The 20,133-nt window shown below is 40.5% G+C and overlaps 4 protein-coding genes across 7 annotated transcripts; 1 reads left to right on the plus strand and 3 right to left on the minus strand.

Moving 5' to 3' along the window:
• Positions 1–2,860: 2,860 nt before the first annotated feature.
• Positions 2,861–3,838, plus strand: LOC101074038 (beta-1,3-galactosyltransferase 2-like). The gene has a single exon (XM_003965124.2). It carries the CDS (start codon positions 2,861–2,863, stop codon positions 3,836–3,838), a length of 978 nt encoding a protein of 325 aa, XP_003965173.1.
• A 1,612-nt stretch (positions 3,839–5,450) lies between these two features.
• LOC101073815 (Sjoegren syndrome nuclear autoantigen 1 homolog) lies at positions 5,451–11,197 on the minus strand. 3 transcript variants are annotated; one of them, XM_029837942.1, is made up of 4 exons: positions 11,179–11,197; positions 6,479–6,565; positions 6,136–6,335; positions 5,451–5,649 (listed from the first exon to the last, which is right to left on the minus strand). In XM_029837942.1, the coding sequence occupies exons 2-4, from the start codon at positions 6,528–6,530 to the stop codon at positions 5,557–5,559; spliced, it is 345 nt and encodes a 114-aa protein (XP_029693802.1). In that variant the 5' UTR covers positions 6,531–6,565; positions 11,179–11,197; the 3' UTR covers positions 5,451–5,556. The 3 variants fall into 3 exon arrangements, with proteins under 3 accessions (XP_029693802.1, XP_003965171.1, XP_029693801.1); XM_003965122.2 differs by lacking the exons at positions 5,451–5,649; positions 6,136–6,335; positions 6,479–6,565 and adding exons at positions 9,837–10,022; positions 10,349–10,545; positions 10,691–10,773; XM_029837941.1 differs by lacking the exons at positions 5,451–5,649; positions 6,136–6,335; positions 6,479–6,565 and adding exons at positions 9,837–10,022; positions 10,322–10,545; positions 10,691–10,773.
• Positions 11,198–11,972: 775 nt separating this feature from the next.
• LOC101073360 (Sjoegren syndrome nuclear autoantigen 1 homolog) lies at positions 11,973–14,820 on the minus strand. The gene is made up of 4 exons (XM_003965121.2): positions 14,802–14,820; positions 14,068–14,149; positions 12,551–12,750; positions 11,973–12,157 (listed from the first exon to the last, which is right to left on the minus strand). The coding sequence occupies exons 2-4, from the start codon at positions 14,117–14,119 to the stop codon at positions 12,065–12,067; spliced, it is 345 nt and encodes a 114-aa protein (XP_003965170.1). The 5' UTR covers positions 14,120–14,149; positions 14,802–14,820; the 3' UTR covers positions 11,973–12,064.
• Positions 14,821–17,028: 2,208 nt separating this feature from the next.
• Positions 17,029–19,926, minus strand: LOC101073132 (Sjoegren syndrome nuclear autoantigen 1 homolog). Of its 2 annotated transcripts, XM_011604459.2 has the most exons (4): positions 19,815–19,926; positions 18,265–18,409; positions 17,547–17,746; positions 17,029–17,218 (listed from the first exon to the last, which is right to left on the minus strand). In XM_011604459.2, exons 2-4 carry the CDS (start codon positions 18,314–18,316, stop codon positions 17,126–17,128), a joined length of 345 nt encoding a protein of 114 aa, XP_011602761.1. In that variant the 5' UTR covers positions 18,317–18,409; positions 19,815–19,926; the 3' UTR covers positions 17,029–17,125. The 2 variants fall into 2 exon arrangements, with proteins under 2 accessions (XP_011602761.1, XP_003965169.1); XM_003965120.3 differs by lacking the exon at positions 19,815–19,926 and having other exon boundaries at positions 18,265–18,488.
• Between the last annotated feature and the right edge of the window lie 207 nt (positions 19,927–20,133).

A 20,133-nucleotide genomic window follows, 5' to 3' on the forward strand; every position in this document is an offset into this window, starting at 1 on the left:
CCATATCCATGATAAGAGGAGAAAGGACCTCTGAACGTGGAAGTGTACAAGAAAGCAACCCTCACAAAACAAAAAACACCCCACCCTCTACAGCATAAGGTAGGTGACATCAGAACCCTGAAACACATGCTGCAAATGTTACGACCAAAAACAAAGGCAGAAAAGGGGAAATGACACATCAGTAGTGACCTCAAAACATGTGACTAGCTGAACTGGGCCTTCATTAAATATCCCTCCCAAAATGGAACAGACCCAGAAAAGAAGGAACAACATCATTATGGATATATCTGACAAATGGATTTTATTATCAACTGCATGCATTGTTGTAACAATTTTAATTGTTACAACAATGCATAACACTATCCATCCAAAAACTCTTCATCAGAGCAGGCTGGGTGGCACAAACAGACATCTGAATGGTCAATCACAGAGGGTTAAACAACAAATTGGCAAAGATGGAAGCGTGAACCAGTCTTTTAAAACAGGAGGCAGGTGTAGCTGATTATCTGGAGATGAGTTGCAGGTGAGTAGATCCCACGATGGGAGTGAACCAGGAAGCAGCCCTGCCCAGCCTGGGAACAGACAAGGGCTGTTTCCGAAACCACCCCCTATACCACATGTGTCAAACTCTGGCCCATGGGCCAAATTTGGCCCACAATGTAATTATATTGGCCCGCGAAGCCATACCAATTGACTATTAGAGCTGGCCCGCCGGTATTATCGCTTAAAGCGCTTGTGCTAATACTACAAATACCAGAATGCTCTGCTGGTGTTTTCGTGTGAAAATCCACACTCCACATGAGCTGGTGGTGGTAATGCACCAATTTGTGGCTTGCCAACAACCAAGAAAGAGAAAGTAGTCATAGCGACCTTATATGCTAATGCTAATTCTGGCACTACCCCTCTGAAAAATGATTAAAGGAAAGGCAGAAAATAGGACCTTTCTGAACAGGTAGGAGGCCGAATATCTGTTTAGATATGTAGACGGACCTGTCTGTCTTGTATGTGGAGCCAATGTGCATTACAAGGAGAACAACAACAGATGACACTATAAAACGCAACACCAGGACAAGCACAAGCACCTAGAAATGACTCAAAGGTGCCAGAAAGTAGAAGAGATTAAAAGGCATTAGATTTACATTACATTAACTTACAATGGCAAAAGATTGTTGTTGAAATTTAAAAGAGAAACAATGAATGCCCGTGATGTGTTTTTTTTTTTATTTGAATTTCGATTTTGCATGTGTGCAATAATAAATTATATATAATGTATTGTGTTAAGCTTTCCTTGTTCCATGTTTAGTTGTTGAGCAAAACCAGTTTGGGTCCAAATCAAAAGGTTCCCTTTTATAGCTGGAGGAAGATATTTTCAATAAATATCAATGTTGGCCCGTGACTTTGTCCCAGTTTTGAATTTTGGCCCACTGGGTATTTGAGTTTGACACTTCTGCCCTATACCCTACATAGTGCACTCAATAGTGTGGACACCATTTTGAAATAGTGTCCGAATTGTTAGTGAGCATCGCTGTACCCTATGTAGTGCACTCAATGTATCCCACAACGCACTGCGAAAAGTAGTGTACAAGCGAGCACCCTAACACGGAAAATGTATCCCATCAGCCTTTACGGTATCACGTGATATCGACGGGATACATTTTTTAATGTAATTTCTACTGTGCGGTTTGATATATGACATTTTTGGAAATAACAATTTTTTTTTTAGTAGGGGTCCAATATGATCATCTTAAAATATTACAACATAAATGTGTAAAAAAAAAAATCAATTAATCTTCACTTATCCCCCGCCCCTCAATTAAAATTGTTCTTTGTAGCGTTCTTCGTCTGTTCCTCACCAGGTGACAGAATCTCAGTAAAAAAATTTTTTTTTACAAAGATGAAAAGTAGCTCTGGATTTATTTATTTATTTATTTTTTATGATCAAATTTTTTATTTTCAAGTAAAGGCAAAAAATACAATACAGAAGAAACAAGTCTAAGGCCAAGAACATGCCATAGGACAAAATACAATGGAGACACTACAGAAATTAAAATAAATAAATAAATAAATAAATTAAAAAAAATAAAATAAAATAAAATAAAAAATAAAATAAAAAAATAAAAATATTTATACAAAGAAAGAAAGACAGGACAAAAAAAATTCACATATTGACAAAAATGGAGGGAATTGGATTCCTTTTTTGATGAAAAATTACTTTATCAAATGTTTTCACTACAGCGGAATATGACTTGAGAATGTACCATCACGACTTGGCTTGAAAATGTCAAGGGACACTACTTATTTTAGGTAATAAGTAATTATTATTGTATTATTATTGACATTAATATTTCATTTGATTATATAAAGTTAATTATGGGGTAAAATATTGCATTTTCATAAAATGACCGCTGAATGTATTTCTGATGGGTTAAAATAATTAAATGGACCTGGCCACTTTTCCCGGTGACCGCTTCGTAATTATTATGCGAAACCATGACGTCACTTTACGTGCGCCGTAAATGACGCCGTTGTCCGAATACTAACTTTAAACACACACACACAGTGTATACACACAAACAGTGTGTATATATAAATACATATAGTATAATATATATTTATATTAATATAATCTAACAATATTGTATTTGTCAAAAACATAATAAGAGAATATTTTATTTTTAATGCACTTTCCCATAGACTTCCTTCGGAGTCCAAAGGGCGGCTCCTCCCGCTGTGGGCTTTTTACTTCCTCATTGCTGGGTGGGCGTGGAGGAACCTCTCACACACAAGCAACAAATGACTTCATGCCGAAGTGTGATGTGTGACTTTTAGGGCTTTTAGCCTTTTAGGATTGGAATAGGAAATGCGTGTGCGTGTTTGCTGGAGGTTCGTGAAAGTGGTGGCTATAGCTGTGCTCGTCTTCACTGTTCCGTCTTTATTCTGCAGACTGACGTTCAGCAAACGTCACTCTCAGACAGGACCCCTCCCTGCCGAGGACCAGCGGATCCTGTCCCCGAAAACCTACCGGTACATTTTCAACCAGCCTGCTGTATGCAAGAACCACACCCCCTTCCTTGTTCTCCTGGTCCCTGTCGCTCCTGCACAGGAAGAAGCAAGAGAAGTTGTGAGGAGGACATGGGGGGCTTCAGGTGAGGATTGCCTCACTCTTTTCTTTATTGGAGTTTCTAATAGGGGGCGTCCCCAGAGGCTGCTGGAGGAGAACAGGGCACATGGAGACATAATCCAAATGGACTTCCAGGACAGTTATCAGAACCTGACCATCAAGACCATGATGATGATGAACTGGCTGTCGGTTTACTGTTCCCATGCTTCCTATGCCATGAAGGTGGACGCTGACATCTTTGTCAACGTGTTCCGGCTTGTCAAACATCTGAGGAGTTCCCCTCGGCACAGCTTTATCACTGGGTCCGTGATCAGTGACGGCGTCCCACGGAGGGACAGCAGTAGCAAGTGGTATGTGTCAAAGCAGCAGTACCCCGAGGACACCTTCCCCTGGTACGTCTCTGGAGCAGGGTACGTCTTCTCTACTGACCTGGCTGCAAGGATATCCTGGGCATCCACACATGTCCATATGATCCCTCTGGAGGATGTCTACGTGGGGCTGTGCCTGCAGGTGCTGGGGGTTCGGCCAGTATATTCCCGCACCTTGATTCCCTTCAGGAACCTGTTCGAAATCCAGCATCTGGAATACGACAGGTGCACCTTTGCTAAACTGATCATTGTCAACCACTTTAAACCATCAGAACTGGTTCACATCTGGCAGGACTTCTCCAGATATTATGCTAGCTGCAGTGACAGCATCAGCAACAAAAAACTATGAAGTCATAGCCACAAACTTTGGTTCCATCCACGCTTCAGTGTAGTTCTAATAAAAATTGCCATCCTCATTTTTTTAATCTCAAGCAAGTTATTTCTAATTCTTCAGAGCTGTTTTGTCCTGTCTCTCTCTGAGCGTGAGCGTGGTGAATGTGCCGGCTCCAGGAGTGAGTGATAAATATAAGTGTTTTTTCTCCAAACTTTTCTAATTCCTAACCTTTATTGTCACACTGGGTGGTGTTTAATCACACTGGGGAGCACTCTTCTGTAATTTGGATCGCTTATTCACTGTCTTTGGTGGACTTGTTTGGTGGCCACGGTCGCCATGCCCGCCACAGCGGCGGCGCCGGGAGTCTCCGGTTTTGAGAAACCCACCCGCGGACACGCCGTAAAACTCTCCCCACCGACCGGTGTGTCCGTGGAGGAGTGCGAGGTGATTGTATCAAACGTCCCTCCGTTCCTTAAGAACGTCATGTTGCTGCGGGAGCTCAGCCGACACGGATGCGTGGTGTCCCCGATGAGGTTAATTCCTCTCTAAGTCCCCGCTGCTGAGACATGTCGTGTCCTTTAGACGACAGGTATCCATGGTCCTTAATAACAATAAGGAAGAGCTCAAGCTGACTCTTCGCTTCAGGTTGGACGAGTTTGACTACATCGTCTTTGTCACCACTGACTCCCTCAAATGTTTCGGTTGTGGGGGGGAGGGCCATGTGGTCGTGCCCGAATGGCGCGGAGGCTCATCGGCCAGCCGACCCGCCCGTAAGCGCAGCGCCGCGCGCACACGACGTGGGCAGTGAGCCCGCGCAGAATGACACAGGCAATATTACACTTACGCACAACACAAACACAAGGAAAACACAGACAAGGAACAGAAGGGGAGGGGGAGAGGGAAAACACTAGGAAAAACTCCCAACAGAAACAGTGGAGCTGAAATGATGCTTTTGTGTAGAGATTGGGGCATTTCAATAACTTCCAGGATGTAGACTCAGAACTCCCAGAGAAGCAATTACTGGCTAAATATCCTTCTGCATTGACTACACAATTAACAATACTCAATTTCCCAGATCTAGAATCTAGATGTAGTCGAAGGGAAACCAATGAACCAAATAGCTCAAGTTGCAAGCAGAAAATAACACACAAGTCTGTTTACCTAGTAGCTTATGAAATGGCACGGCCCAGAGAGGTTCAATTCTGCTTACCGTTAATTCTGCTTGGGGTAATATCTGCAGAGTGCTCCCTCTTGTCAAGGGTGGTGGCCTCTCTCAAGTCTGACTCAGGTACCTTTTAGCCATGTTATGTTTGTATACTCTGTACTGTACTATCTGTACTATATTGTTTTACAGCTGGAGATTAAGTGTTTTTCTTTTGTTGTTTTTAGTGTCTGAGCAGTTCTGTATGTTCTGTATTTTTTGAAAATATAATAAAACTATTAAAAAATATGAGATGGAACAGTGGAAATGTGCAGTTAGAACATGCTAGCTGAGGCTTTTGAAACAGCTACCCAATTTTATACTGTTGTGAGTTGTGTAATACTGAAGAATTTGCATCTCTCAGTTTGACGCTGATGGGTCTCATTCAGAACAAATAGAAAGACAATTGCAGTTGGGAAAAGAAAATCAATCAGAAAAAATTTTTATTACTTAAAATACATTATCAATAACTCGGAGTTAAAGTTCAGCTGTTCTTGAGGCAGTGACAAGCTTGTTGCAGTTATTGTTGTCATCAATGCACCTTTCTCCGAGGATCTGTGGCTTTATTCAGGTTTTCAGCCTCCTTCTTCAGGAGGCAAAGTAGAGACTGGGAACTCTCCAGTATCTGCACATGAACAAAGGCCATTTTACATATACTGAAGGCATTTAAGACAACAGATGAAGAAATGCTGACAGCGTGGGGAACACCGCAGGCGCAATTGATAAATGTCAAAGTGGTTGTATCGGCTGATAAAACGACTCATTTGTCTTTAATAAAGACCTGCTTGGAGTAGTTGCTTGTAAAACAACATATTCAGAGTCCAGAAAATAACTGCTACACATATACATGATTGTGTTGTAAAAGTTCTACAATTATAAACTAACAAAGCATTAGCTGGAGGGATTTCCAACAACAGTTTTATGTCAATAAATTGAACTTTCACATAACTAAAAATCTGTCTGGCTGATTTGGTGTTAACAAGGACAATATCACCTATAGTAATGATCATTTTTTCAAATGAAAGTAATTAAAACATATTTCTTAAAGCACTGAGGCAAAGCCAAAACAAGATATAGGCTGTTGCACACAATAATCATGGCAGAAACACACCATATTGTATGCAGCCTCTGTTTCAGCAATGGTGCGGTCAAAGGCAGCTCGGGCTGCAAGTCTTTGGGACAAATTCTCACTGACTCTCCTCAACTTGTCAGAGAGGACCTGACTGTCTTGTTGCAGCTGCTCTTTCTCCTCTTCATCTTGCCTGATGTGACGGTTGAGGTCTTCCCTTCTGGAGTGCAAGTCGTCAAGGACTGAAGGAGACAACGTGAACTACTGGCTGCAGTTAACCACCATCGATATAGAGATCAATGATCTCACTAAAGCCTTATTTGAATTGTCACTAAATGCTTTCTGTTCAATTTTTGTTATCAGCAAAGAAAAAGAAGTTTGGTACCCTTAATAAGTTCGTTGTTGTAGGTCTGCAGAGCCGCAGCTTGGTGGGTCATGGTGAATTCCTTCCTCAAGTGAACTGGGACACTGGCTGTTTAAAAAACATTTTTTTAGATTGTGGTTCCATCGAAATATCGCACCGAAATACAGGGGTTTGTACACGATTATTGGCTTGCGGGTCATCTTGGTGTAAATAAGACATATGACCAGGTGCTAACCTACTTTTTCTGACCAGGTTTGAAAAGATTTGTGGGATAGTTTCCACAGTTTAGCTGGCTATTACCGGGGATTCTGCAAGGACTTTACTGAATTAGGTGCCCCATTAATGGACCTGCTCAGTCCCAAAGTGAAATTTGTGCGGACTAAAGAATGCAGCGGATGACCAGCGCTCCAGTCCTCAAGGCCCCCAACTGCCTGACAAGCCTCTATGGCCAGTAACACTGAAAAATGAAAAGTCCTCAATTGCAAACGCAGACACCATAGAAAGCATTTATCGGCTCACGGGAATAACCCGGACAAGTCATCAACACATCAAGACAAACAGAAAGAGGTCTGGGGGACCGGTAAACAAAGCTAATCTAAACAGGGTGGGGTGTCACCAGGCCAACCACGCAGTGGGCAGGGACACGGCGAAACGCCGCCAACCCAAACTTGAAGCAACAAAAGGCCGGTCTCCTTCAGATTGCCTGCGGAGAGTCCTTGACGGAGGGCCCCCCACAGCTGCTACCTCAGCCGCTGTCATCGGGAGAAAACGAGCGACAGAAGCCTCATCCTCTCTCCATTTATACCGCAGTTCCCACTCAGGTAACTCAAACCTGTTGCGTGAGTGAAGACAGTAAGGAGGGCATGTGTAACACTTGATGAAATGATTGCTGATTGAGGCAGCAGATTATAAACTGCAAGTCCAACTTCATTTACTGAGAGTTTTTTTTTTCAACTTAAAAATGACCGTACAACTAGTACCATTGTTGTTTTCTGAAAATGTCATTAAAATCATTAACTTTTTGGGTTATTTTGCACCTAGACAAACACCGGTTGTCACACACCCTCCTTGGTAGAGGCAACAAAGTAAAGGGCAACAAAAAAAAAGAAAAAAATAACAAAATCCAATAGCACTGCAGCAGCAATTATTAGAGAATATCATGACTGTTGACCCTTCTTCCCTACAGTTCAGGAGAGGAAGGAACACCTTTTTAGATGTTAAATTAACTTTGATTCATTCTATGACACCCTAGGGAATACTGCGCCTTGCATTTCATGCAGAGGTAAACAGAAATAAGTATCTTTTATTATCTTACCTTGTATTTTGTATTATTTTCTACAGTTAGTGACTGGTTGAAGTTATTCAATACCATGAGGACAGTTTTAATATAATGCTGCTTTCAATCAAAGCTTCTTTCACCTTTGACCATTGAAATATAAAATTTCAAAGCTTCTTTGGTCTTTTGCTCTTAAATTTGTTCATTTCTGCATGATGTTAGGCTTGGGGTGTTGGGAATAAAAGATAATAAATTTGCCTGGCCTTGCTCAAGCCTTTTCCTAATTGTTAAATTCATGCCAAAACTGCACGTGTTTTGCACATTTTTCCCCAAATAAAACATGGTTTTCCAATATAAAACAGCACTTATAGTTTAAAAAAAATAAAAAAAAATAAAATGCAAGAAAACCGTTGACAAGTAAATAACAGAGAGAAGATTCATGTCAAAATCATGCAACTTTTGATTTCTTTTTCAAGCAGAGATGAGAGATGTATAAAGAGGATCAGTTGTTGAACCAAGATGAGCTTCCCGCAGATAAGTGAGTTGTGTGCTCATTAGCGTTAACGGTATATTTATGGGCAGCTCTTCTTGGTTCAACTGAAACTCTTCTTACATCTATATCTTCTCTCTTGCTGCATTTCTGTACAGTTGACATGGCCACTGTCTGGAGTGGAGGCCCAACTTTTGGCACGAATTTGTTTTGTACTTCATACTTGTAGATTTATAATTCACATTTCTAAAATGTCTAGTTTTGTGAATGGAGTTTTATATTTGAAAACCATTTTATATTTGTTAATCACATTACTGGCAAGGTAATTACTTCTCCAAGTCCCAAAAGCAGGTTCAGGGCGGGGAAAAGGAGCCACCAAAAGTAGAAACTAGAACTCCGAGACACAATAGGACACCACAGAGTCAGACGATGAGAACAAATCAGGCAGTGTGTCACCCTCTGAGCTGTTATCCACTGACAAAGAAGCAGAGCCGGCTGGTCCGGATGCAGGTGGGGCATGTCCCTCACCAGCACATGATGAACCAAACCGGGACCCAATAGCGGTCCTCCGGACCATATCCCTTCCAGTCTACCAGATGCTGCATTCCTTGTCCTCAATGGCGAGAGTGGAGAAGCTGCTTCACAGCATATAAAGGACCGCTATCGATCATCTGAGGGGGAGGAAGGGGCAGCACGGCGGGACTCGCAGCAGTGGACTCACCTGGACAGGCTTGATCTTCAACACGTGAAAGGTAGGGTGAATGGGAGCTGGAGTCTTACCGCTGCAGCGAATGTGGTGGGCATAGTCTCATGCTGCTGCAGAACCACCTCAATCCTCTAGAGGTGAACCAGTGGCGAGGGGCCTTGTGCTGATCCATTCTTGGCTAGATTTTAGTGACACAGGTGTGGTAGGATCTGCTCAGAGCACAGCAGTTCTGGACAGTTTTAATAAAAAGCTTTACTGATTACTTGCGGAAAACAGTACAAAAGAAATCATGGAACTCTGTGGAAGGCAGAAAAGACTGCACAGCCACAGGAGGACATAGGTTCAAATAAATACAAAGGCTAAACTCTTAATCAGTGACAGAAGGTAGTCGGGTTTACCAGGGTAGAGACAAAGAAGCAAAATCCAAGGCAGGCAGGGTCAATACCAGTAAATCCAAATGAAGAAAGTGGTTGGAGAGTCAGGCATGAAATGATAACAATCTGGCAAAGCATGAATGCACTGCAGTGGCTAAAATACAGCCTAAGAAAGAGCAACAGGTGAAAGTGGTAGCTACAAATCAGGTGAGTGTGGAAGAGGGGGGTGGCAGAGTGAGTGGAATTTCCCACCTTAGCACGAGAACCGAAGAGCAGACACTCACATATGGAGTTGTGGAGATATATAAGAGAGACTTAAAAAACTGTATAATAAAAATTGATAAACTGTCAATCAAGCACCTGCAGATGTTAAAATTTGTTGGGACAGTGATGTCTGTTCACTGTGATTTTCCTTTAAATGTAAATGTGAAAAAAAAAAAAGATCCCTCAAAGCTGTTTGTTTTTGGCCAGCTCATCTAAGTCATGCAGAACAAACCGAAAGACAAGTGAAATCAGAGCTGAAAGAAAGAAAATCAAATTGAATAAAACATTTATTACTCAAAATAGATGAATCAACACAAAATCCAAATGCATCTGTGTTAGATGCATTAAGGAGTTATTGTTGTCATCGATGCAGGTTTCTCCAGTTTTGTGGCTCTACTCAGGCTGTCAACCTCCTTCTTAACGACACAAAGTAGAGACTGGGACCTTTGTAGTATCTGCAGAGGGACAAAAGGTCACAATTCATATGCTGCAAGCATTTAATACAACACAAGTAATGAAGTAATGTGTGGAAAGTTGCAGATGTAATTGAAAATAAAGTAACATCAGCAAAGACTTTTTAATTCAAAGAATAGTTTGGAGTAGTTGTAAAATTACTGTGATCCACATTACAACTGCTGTATACGTCCAATATGCTGTGTTATAAGCCAACAACATATAAGCTGATGCAACTACCAGTTTATAACCTTAAACTGAACGTTCCTATAGTGAACAGTGAAAAGTCTTTTGCACATACAGTCATGGGCGTCAGGCAGGAACACACCATATCGTATGCAGCCTCTGTTTCAGCAATGGTGCGGTCAATTGCAGCTCGGGCTGCAAGTTTTTGAGACATGCTCTCATTGGTTCTTCTCAACTTGCCAGAGAGGACCTGACTGTCTTGTTGCAGGCGCTCGTCCTCTTCATCTTGCCTGATGTGATGGTTGAGATCTTCCCTCCTGGAGTACAAGTCATCGAGGACTGAAGAAGACAACGTTAACTACTACCAACAGTTAACCACCATCGTTGTGGAGATCAATAATCTCACTAAAGCCAACTTAATTAAATTGTCACTAAATGCTTTCTGTTTAATTTAGTTATCAGTAAAGAAAAAGAGGTTTGGTACCCTTAATGATTTCGTCGTTGTAGTTCTGAAGAGCTGCAGCTTGGTGGGTCATGGTGAATTCCTTTCTTGACTGATTTGGGACACTGGATGTTTAAAAAACAGTTTTGTTTTATTTTTGTCAAATTTAGGGTTACGCCCAATACTAATGCTCCATTTACTTGGCGAAATGATTGCTGGTTGAGGCAGCAGATTATAGACTTTAATTCTTTTACTAGAGGTTTTTAACTGAAAAATAACTGTACAACTTAACTAGTACCACTGTTGTTTTCTGAAAATTTCATTAAAATCATTAACTTTTTGGGTTATTTTGCACCCGTCACATACATAATATCATGACTGTTGACCCTTGTTCCCTACAGTTCAGGAGAGGAAGGAACACCTTTTTAGATGTCAAATTAACTTTGATTCATTCTATGACACCCTAGGGAATACTGCGCCTTGCATTTCATGCAGAGGTAAACAGAAACAAGTATCTTTTATTATCTTACCTTGTATTTTGTATTATTTTCTACAGTTAGTGACTGGTTGAAGTTATTCAATACCAGGAGGACAGTTTTAGTATAATGCTGCTTTCAATCAAAGCTTCTTTCACCTTTGACCATTGAAATATAAAATTTCAAAGCTTGCTCTTAAATTTAAGAGCTTTGCTCTTAAATTTGTTCATTTCTGCATGATGTTAGGCTTGGGGTGTTGGGAATAAAGGATAATAAATGTCTGACATGCCATGACTGCATGTGTTTTGCGCATTTGTAAGGTCTTTTGCAAATGTAAAACATAGTTTGTTAAATAGAAAACAACAATAATCCTTTTTTTTTTTAAAAGCGAGACAAAAATCTAATAACAAATGGCGGAATATTCGAGTCAAAATCGTGTGACTTCATTTATTTTGCAAGTATCTTGTACATAAGCGCTGTAAAAAAGACATATTTATAAAGAGAATCAGATGTTGAATCAAGATGATCGGCCCACAGATCAGTGAGTTGTGTGCTCAGAGTTAACGGTCTCTACATCTACGTCATCTCTCTTGCTGTATTTCTGTAGTCAGTTTCTGTCACTGCCTGGTGTGGAGGCCCAACTTTTGGCACGAATATTCCTCCGTTTGTTTCATCAAATGTTAAAATTGATTTGTCATGATTTGTCGTGATAGATTTTCCTTCAAATGTAAATGTGAAAAAAAAAATCATCCCTCAAAGCTGCTTCCTTTTGGGCAGCTGATGCATCTCAGTCATGCAGAACAAACCAAATGACAAGTGAAATCAGAGCTTAATAAAACAAAACCAAATTGAATTAATCATTTATTACTCAAAATAGATTAACCATAATGCAAAATCTAATTTAATCCATTCCAGGTGCATTAAAGAGTTATTGTTGTCATCAATGCAGATTTCTCCGAGGTTCTGTGGCTCTACTCAGGTTGTCAGTCTCCTTCTTAAGGACACAAAGTAGAGACTGAGCCCTCTCTAGTATCTGCACAGGGACAAAAGGTCACAATTCATATGCTGCAAGCATTTAATACAACACAAGTGATGCTAATGTATGGAATTCTGTAATTGTAAAAATAAAAGTTCCATCGGCTAACTAAGAATTTTACTCAAAGAATTGTTTGGAGTATACTGCTGCTGTATATGTACAATATGCTGTATTATAAGCCAACAAAATAATAGCTGATGCAACTACCTACTATAACCTTGGATTGAACGTCCCTATCACAGGAAATCTCTGACTGATTCAGTAGTAACGTTTGACAAGTTGACAATATTACAGTGAACTTATGCTGAATTTCAAATGGCAAGTGACTCAAATATGTTTTGCTGAGGCAAAGTGAAGACAAACAGTCATGGGCGTCAGGCAGAAACACACCGTGTTGTATGCAGCCTCTGTTTCAGCAATGGTGCGGTCAAAGGCAGCTCGGGCTGCAAGTCTTTGGGACAAATTCTCACTGACTCTCCTCAACTTGTCAGAGAGGACCTGACTGTCTTGTTGCAGCCGCTCCTTCTCCTCTTCATCTTGCCTGATGTGACGGTTCAGGCCTTCCCTCTTGGAGTGCAAGTCGTCAAGGACTGAAGGAGACAAAAAAAGGTCAGTCTTTTTTATTTGTTTATTTATCTGTATGAATTAGGAATGAACTTTGTTTCAATAATCTACTTTCAAGCAAATTTTAAGATTGAGTTCAATAACAAATGTTAATTTTACATCTCAATAGCTGTTAGATTGATATACCCAAGTGTATCAATACAGTCTGCAGACGTTAAACAAAGAATTGTTCTGATTGTCTTTTAAATACTTGGCTGCAGTCTTTTACATTATAGAAGAGCGGCATGGTTACCTTAGCTGGAAACCTTGATTTATAAATTTAATATTTATCTCTCATTAATTAACATGCACTTCCTTTGTGGACAATTTACCTGATTCAATTCAATTCAATTCAATTCAATTTGCCAAATTCACCTCTTGCAGTTGTTTTAGGGCTTTGTGTGTTTTTGTATTTGTAACATTTTTCTTTCACATTCTTTTTGAGGGTTTGTAAATTTTGGCTCCTGCCTAATTTCTGATTGCAATATTTTTCTCTTGCGTCATTTTGTGGTTGCATTTGTTCTCATTTTACGAGTTTTTGAGCATGTTTAGGCCCCGAAAAGTCGATTTTACTTAGGGTGAGAATAATAAGTAGAATGTAAGCAGTTCATTCATGTAAATGTCAGGGTTGCGAGCAAAAACCCATTTGAAATTAAGTTTGAAATATACGTGTGTTCCGGTCAGTATTTTGGTGAAGTTACATAACACAGTTTGTGGCTTTATGATAAGTGGCCCTTAGCTTTGATCTTTGGAAGACACACCTCATCCTTGTCAGAGTTGTGATAAACCTTGGCTTTAAACTTTGAAAGCAAAATTTGAAATGAATGTTTGAATTACATAAGCCTATTAACTTCATTAAAATTCATAAAATTAAACTTCATAAAATGAAAATTAATTGTCTATGTCTATATTGTACAGTTCAAGCATGAAGACAATCCAATAGTTCTAGGATTACACTCAAGGCCCTAAATGACAAAATGCAGGTCAAAATGGCATTTTGGATTCTAAATGGTGGACTTCTTGTGTCATTTGGCTTTTCCTCAGACTTTTTTGTTGGTCTTGGGATGGGTTCTTGCCCCGAATTCAGTGCTTGGTCCCTAATAGGTATAGGCAAAACCTGGCTGCTGCATATGACTGTATGGAAATCATATAAGCCATTTTGTTTTATTGTAGAACACAACACAACCAAACTTCTACCTGCAGTTAATCACCATCATTATGGAGATCACTGCTCTCACTGAAATAAACTTAAATTGATTAAATTAACACTAAACGCCACCTACAGAGATAAAGAGGTTGCTTACCCTTTATAAGTTCGCTGTTGAAGGTCTGCAGAGCTGCTGCTTGTTGGCTCATTGTAAATTTACTTCGACAACCGTGTCTAAACTGAATCGGGATACACACTGTTTAAGACATTGTTAGTCACCATACTTTTCTCTCAAATTAAACAAAGGGCGCATCCAAAATCACACACTTATTCCCTATTCACTACTCACTAGGAGATGGCTTCAGTGAACTGCTTAGTGCACTCACCGATACGCTGAAATTCTGATTTTGAACGCAGCTGTGGTGCTTAAAAACTGAAAATATGTACCAGATTGACCTCAGAGCTGGTTGAATATTTTTGGGGTTTTTGTACAATTTTAATAGTACTGGTCATTTGTTGATGTACTATTATGTCATTATTCCATTTAGTCATTGTTAGTGACATGTCTATCTTCTCTGGTGTGACTGCAAACGATGATGGGATTTATTTCTTGCTTAGAGTGTAGCGATCCTCACTCAATATATGTGATGATGGTTTCAGACACAGTGGAAGTCATTTCATTTAGTCCCCCCCCCCACACACACACACACAATGCATGGCGCTGCACCAACAATATATACTATATATAATATATATACTGCTCAACTGCAGGGAGGCCATGCTTTTATGTGCAGGATAGAACACTTTTAAATGTCACTGTCACGTACATTCTGCTACACATCTTTAGTGCATACTGACAGAATCAAGTGTGTTTTGTTTTCAGTATCTTACCTTGTATTTTGTATTTCTATAGTTTTAGATTGTGACAGAAGTTAATCGATACTAGTACTATAGAGGGTAGCTGTAGCCCAATATAACTGTTTTAATAAAATCCCACTTTCAATCAAAACTTCTTTGAAATGTTTAAGCTTTATGATCCTTTGATCTGTAGACCTGTTTAGTTTTGTGCGATGATAGGTTTGTTGCAGTGGGGATAAAGGCTGACAAAGTTGTCTGAGCTTGCCAGAGATTTTTCTATGGGGTTAAAGCATGCTGAAGCCCTTTCCATTCATTCCTAAAGGCCTGCAATCCACCTCTTTTCACATCTTGTGTGTGTCCAAGTTCTGGCCTTCATATATGTTCTGGTCTCCCTCCTCCATCTATCCAATGCATAGACATGTTCAAGAGCAACAAATCATATTTGGTCAAATCTTGATGTTTTTTCCTGGTCAAAATAACATGATTTCTATTTTTTTTGTGTCTGAGACATTCTGAAGAGGAGTTATGGTGAGAGAGCAACCGATCATCAGTGGTTGCTTCCGCAGGTTCCATTACACTCAGCTGACCCACCGCTAGATGGGGACCACTAGACCCACATTAAATCATGTTGTTTGTCGCATGGTGGGAAAAGGTAATTTAGCAGCCCATACATCTGCTACTTTTAGTCATGGTGGAAAGATCTTTGATGACATTTCCCGCTAACGCCCACCTCCTTGAGGAGTCTTGTGGTGGACCTCGTCACAAATCCCCTACAGCCCACTTCCACCGGATACATCCTCACCTGTCTTCGTCCCCCCACGTCAACTGCATATTGTAGAGGATTTCTTTCAGAAACCTAATCGATAGAGTCTTCCATGGTGGTAGAAGTTGGACCATAGAGCGAGGTCTGGACAGATCTAAGATCAGTCTGATCACTGGCAGGATGAGTCTGATGTAGGTTGACACACATTTTCCAGTCACTGGCTGTTGAAGCAGGCCAGGAGGATGCGAGGACTTTGCATTTTTCTTTGTTGATTAATTTTAGAGCGGAATAAATAAAAATGTAACCCTGGTTCTCTCATAACATAGTGAGGTACAGTATCAGGATTTCAGAGCTCCCTTGACAGTCAATACGCAGAGTGCAGCATTGTCAGCGTGATGCGTAACCATGGCATCCAACTCTTTGTCATTTGACTGTCCAGTAAAGTACCTGACATGTTGAGTGTGAATTCTTTGGATGGTATGGCCGCCAGGACAGTATATTCACAGCAGACACTGCCTTACCAAAAGTGCGTTGATTATTTTGCCATTTCAACAAATTCATTAGTGTTGAATTTGTAATGTTTGATGTCTGATCATTTGACCCACAGCTGTTGTCTATTCTGTGGCTGGTGTGTGTGTGTGTGTAACCAAATGTGTACTTTGTCTCTAGGAGGGAGAGAGGCCTCAGTCAGTGGTCTCAGTTCCACACTAGAAGAGAAGAGTAACTACTTGCAGCCTGTCTCTCCGTGCTGTCACCTACAGGTGTCCAGTGCTGATGGACTTGGGAGCCTGTGAACATTTTCTAAGTGCTTCTACGTTGTTCCACTTTCACCCCAGACATCTTTTAAAGTCGTCATTAAACCGAGCAGTTTTACACACCGTTACTTATCCATCTTCTCCATCAGTTCTGACTTTCCCAGGTGGAAACATTGAACAGATCGAGCCATTTCTGGTTCACACACACACATACAACAATTCTATTTGGCCTTTGAGTTTCCGTAGGCGTTTCCAGCAATACTGGGATTTATCTGAAGTATTCTCCAAAACCAGTACCATGTTTCTAACTCAGCAATGCCCGTAAAACCATGGTATTGATCTTTTTCTTGGTTCCATCGCATTGCAGGGTCACCACGATGCTCTGGTCCAGAATCAAAGTTATTGGCTGAATTTCCACCTCTCAAGTTAGCCATTACCTGTCCTTCCTTTTCACCAGCTCAAGCAAGCTTCCTTGTAGGAAGGAAGGTTGGTCCAGGTTGCCCCTGCACAGACTACAAAAAGTCTGGCTGCATAATTTTTTCATGCCAATCTAGCGAGGAGTGCAGTCTGATTTAGCTGCGCATCAAATACACAAATGGAATGCTATTCATATAAAAATGAATAACTCAATATTTTAATATGAATATGAATATATTTATATGTTCAAATATTCATATTTGAACATATATTGTGAACTGCGTCATTGCTAAGCTGAAAAAACTGAAATCTGAGATAGAAAAAGAACAATTATAATAAAACATTTATTATTTAAAATACATTAACAAACCAAATTCAGCTGTTTAGACGTTATAGTGACAAGCTTGAAGTTATCATTGTCATCAACGCTCCTTTTTCCGAGGCTCTGTGGCTTTACTCAAGTTTCCAGTTTCCTTCTTCAGGACACAAAGCAGGGACTGGGAACTCTCTAGTATCTGCAGAGACAAAAGGTCAAATGACATATACTGCAGGCATTTAAGACAACACAAGTTGATGTAACGCTGGCAGTGTGGAGGATACTGGAGGTGTAATTAAAACAAACAAGGTGCTTTGCTCAGCTCAGGGTAAAATGTTGTTTTTAATAAAGACTCCTTGAGAGTAGTTTTTTGAAGAAATACGCTGATGTTCAAGGAATCCACAATATACAACCGCAAAACTATATCACAACTGTGTTCTTCATGAGCAAAATGTGCAAAAACCAAAACATTAATGTTCTGGAAAATAGTTAAAGCATGTTTCCTAACACACCGATCAGAAACACACCTTTGTGTATGCAGTCTCCGTTTCGGCAATGGTGCGTTCAAATGCAGCTCGGGCTGCGTGTCTTTGTGACAGGCTCTCATTGACCCTGCTCAGTTTGTCAGAGAGGACTTGGATGTCGTGTTGCAGTCGCTCCTTCTCCTCTTCCTCTTGCCTGATCTGACGGTTCAACTCATCCCTCTTCAAGTGCAGTTCCTCAATGCCTGAAGAAGATAAAAAGTTCTATATGCTGGAGTCTCAGTATCACGCTATCCTTTGTCTGCATTTTAAAAAACTGTAATAATCAGGTAAAGCCACGTTTAGTATTAAACTATTTGGCAAAACAGAAAAAGTAGCAACATGTTATTTACAAATTGTACATTGTAAATAATGTTGATGGAACTGTGCTGTCATAAGATATACAGGAATATTCGAGTATATCTGTACAGGTGAGAAATATTAAATAAAGAATTGTTTTGGTCTGACTACAGAAGATAAATAAAAAAAAGAGTACCCCAAAAAGTTAAGAATAATTATACTAATATATTTTCTGTTGTGGGCGGAGCCTGAGATGTGACCGGATTTGATTAAAATCATACATCTAATCGTGAAATTGAAAACATAACCTAAACCACAACCTGCAGTTAAACAACATCATTACAGAGATCACTAAACCTAACTTAAATTAACGATAAATACTTTCTGTTCTATGTAGTTATCGCTATAAAAAGAAACGACTTACACTTGACAAGTTCGTTGTTGTAGGTCTGCAGAGCCGCGGCTTGTTGGGTCATCGTAAATCCCCTTCGACGACCGAGGCTAAAATGAAACGGGAACGCGCTGTTTCTTAGTATTTCATGCCTGACGACAGCGTATAACCGTCCAACCTGCGTTGTAAGAAAAAAGTTTAAAAGAAGAGCGCACAAATTGGGGTTAACACTCCACTACCGGTTATTCGAGCTAAACACCGACGTCGTAAGACGCAGAAGAAGAAGAAGAAGAAGGCCGTCAGAGCCAATCAGAATCCCCGTAGAGGAAACCGCTGCGTCCGAAACCACACACTCGTTCCCTATTCACTCCTCCCTACATAGGGGAGTTGGAGTGAGTGCTCTATGTAGTGCCCTCAATGTATCCTGCAATGCACTGCGAAAAATATTCTACAACCGATGCATCCTAACCCAGTAATATATCCCATCAGCCATTGGGGTATCAGGTGACCACTTGTCAATGGCTGGTGAGCTACGGAGAGATGTCATACAAATGTAATTATTGTCCGCTATGTGTTTAATATATTACTTTCTAGAAGCATAGTGATTCTCTCCTTTTAGTGACATTGGTGCTTTCCTTGTAATATGGTTTTGCTTTAAAGACATTAGAATGAATTTGATTCTAAGATCAGTGAGCTATTTGCTCTTTTAAATTGTACTAGAGTTTTTCAGTTAAGATATTGTTGGTTTGATATAAACATACTGCAGACTCATCGAGTGAACTGATTCCTTTAGGGGGTGACGCTGATGTCCAAAATTTGATCCGCAGATGGGTGGGGAAGGACGAGCTGTTTTCTGAGGGGTCCATGCTTTCACCATTCCTCAGGCAGACATTGTGCAACATGGTGTAACGTGCAATAACCTTGGTGGCAAAGGCAGGCTTCACCTCCAAGGTTTTGTGAAATATTGCCTGCCATCTGGTCTTCATAATCCCCAGTGCCCTTTAAATGATAGATCGAGCTTTTGCATGATTTCTGTTGAACCTGGCCGCTATCATATGTCTCACATGCTCTCTAAATGGTGCTATCAATGCTACAGGCTTGGACATACAGGGATAACCACCGTCCCCTAGGATACAATAACCCTCAGTTTTCTGTTAAAGTAACACTGAGCAGCTGTAGCAGGGGCTTGATCTTAAGTTAGCATCCATCTTTACTGCCATTTTGGCAGAAGCTGGTGGTCCAGCCAGGCGCTGAAATCCTGCAGAAATTGTTATCAGCTTGTCCAGCTTAGAAAATGTAATTGGACATATTTTCAGGGAAGTACTTTATCTTAGACCTAACAAATGATGTCATTGTCTGTGGAGTGTGGAATTGAGAAGGCTCTTGGCCCCACACAGTAGGAGGCTGCACCTGCCAGCCTAAAGATGATTAAACCCTCCACCTCCAGACCCCAGCCATGGTGAAATCAATGTAAAGTTGACAGTTCCTTTCAGAAAGGGTGCAATGTGGTCATCTTAGAATATTTCAACATAAAGGTGGAAATAAAAGCCATAATCAACCACCTTTTGTCTTCTGTCACTTACAATTTGATGACATCTTGATCAAAAAGCCAAAATAATCCTAAGGAAATGTCTATTCTGCACCAGAGGATAGGATCCCGGCCACTTTCACCTGCGACCGGTTTCGTATTTATTATGCGACCTGTGACGTCATTTAACGTGCGCCAGCGTAGTGTTCGCAAACAAATTTAAAATGACACTACTTAGTGCACTCAATCCAACTCCCCTATGTAGTGAGTAGTGAATAGGGAACGAGTGTGTGGTTTTGGACACAGCGACCGTGTGCGGCTACTTCTTTGTTTTATAGTGTGGGTGTATTTTCATTTACATTGCGGAGCCACTG

This window comes from Takifugu rubripes, chromosome 6 (genome assembly GCF_901000725.2).
Source record: "Takifugu rubripes chromosome 6, fTakRub1.2, whole genome shotgun sequence".
NCBI classification, from domain to species: domain Eukaryota; kingdom Metazoa; phylum Chordata; class Actinopteri; order Tetraodontiformes; family Tetraodontidae; genus Takifugu; species Takifugu rubripes.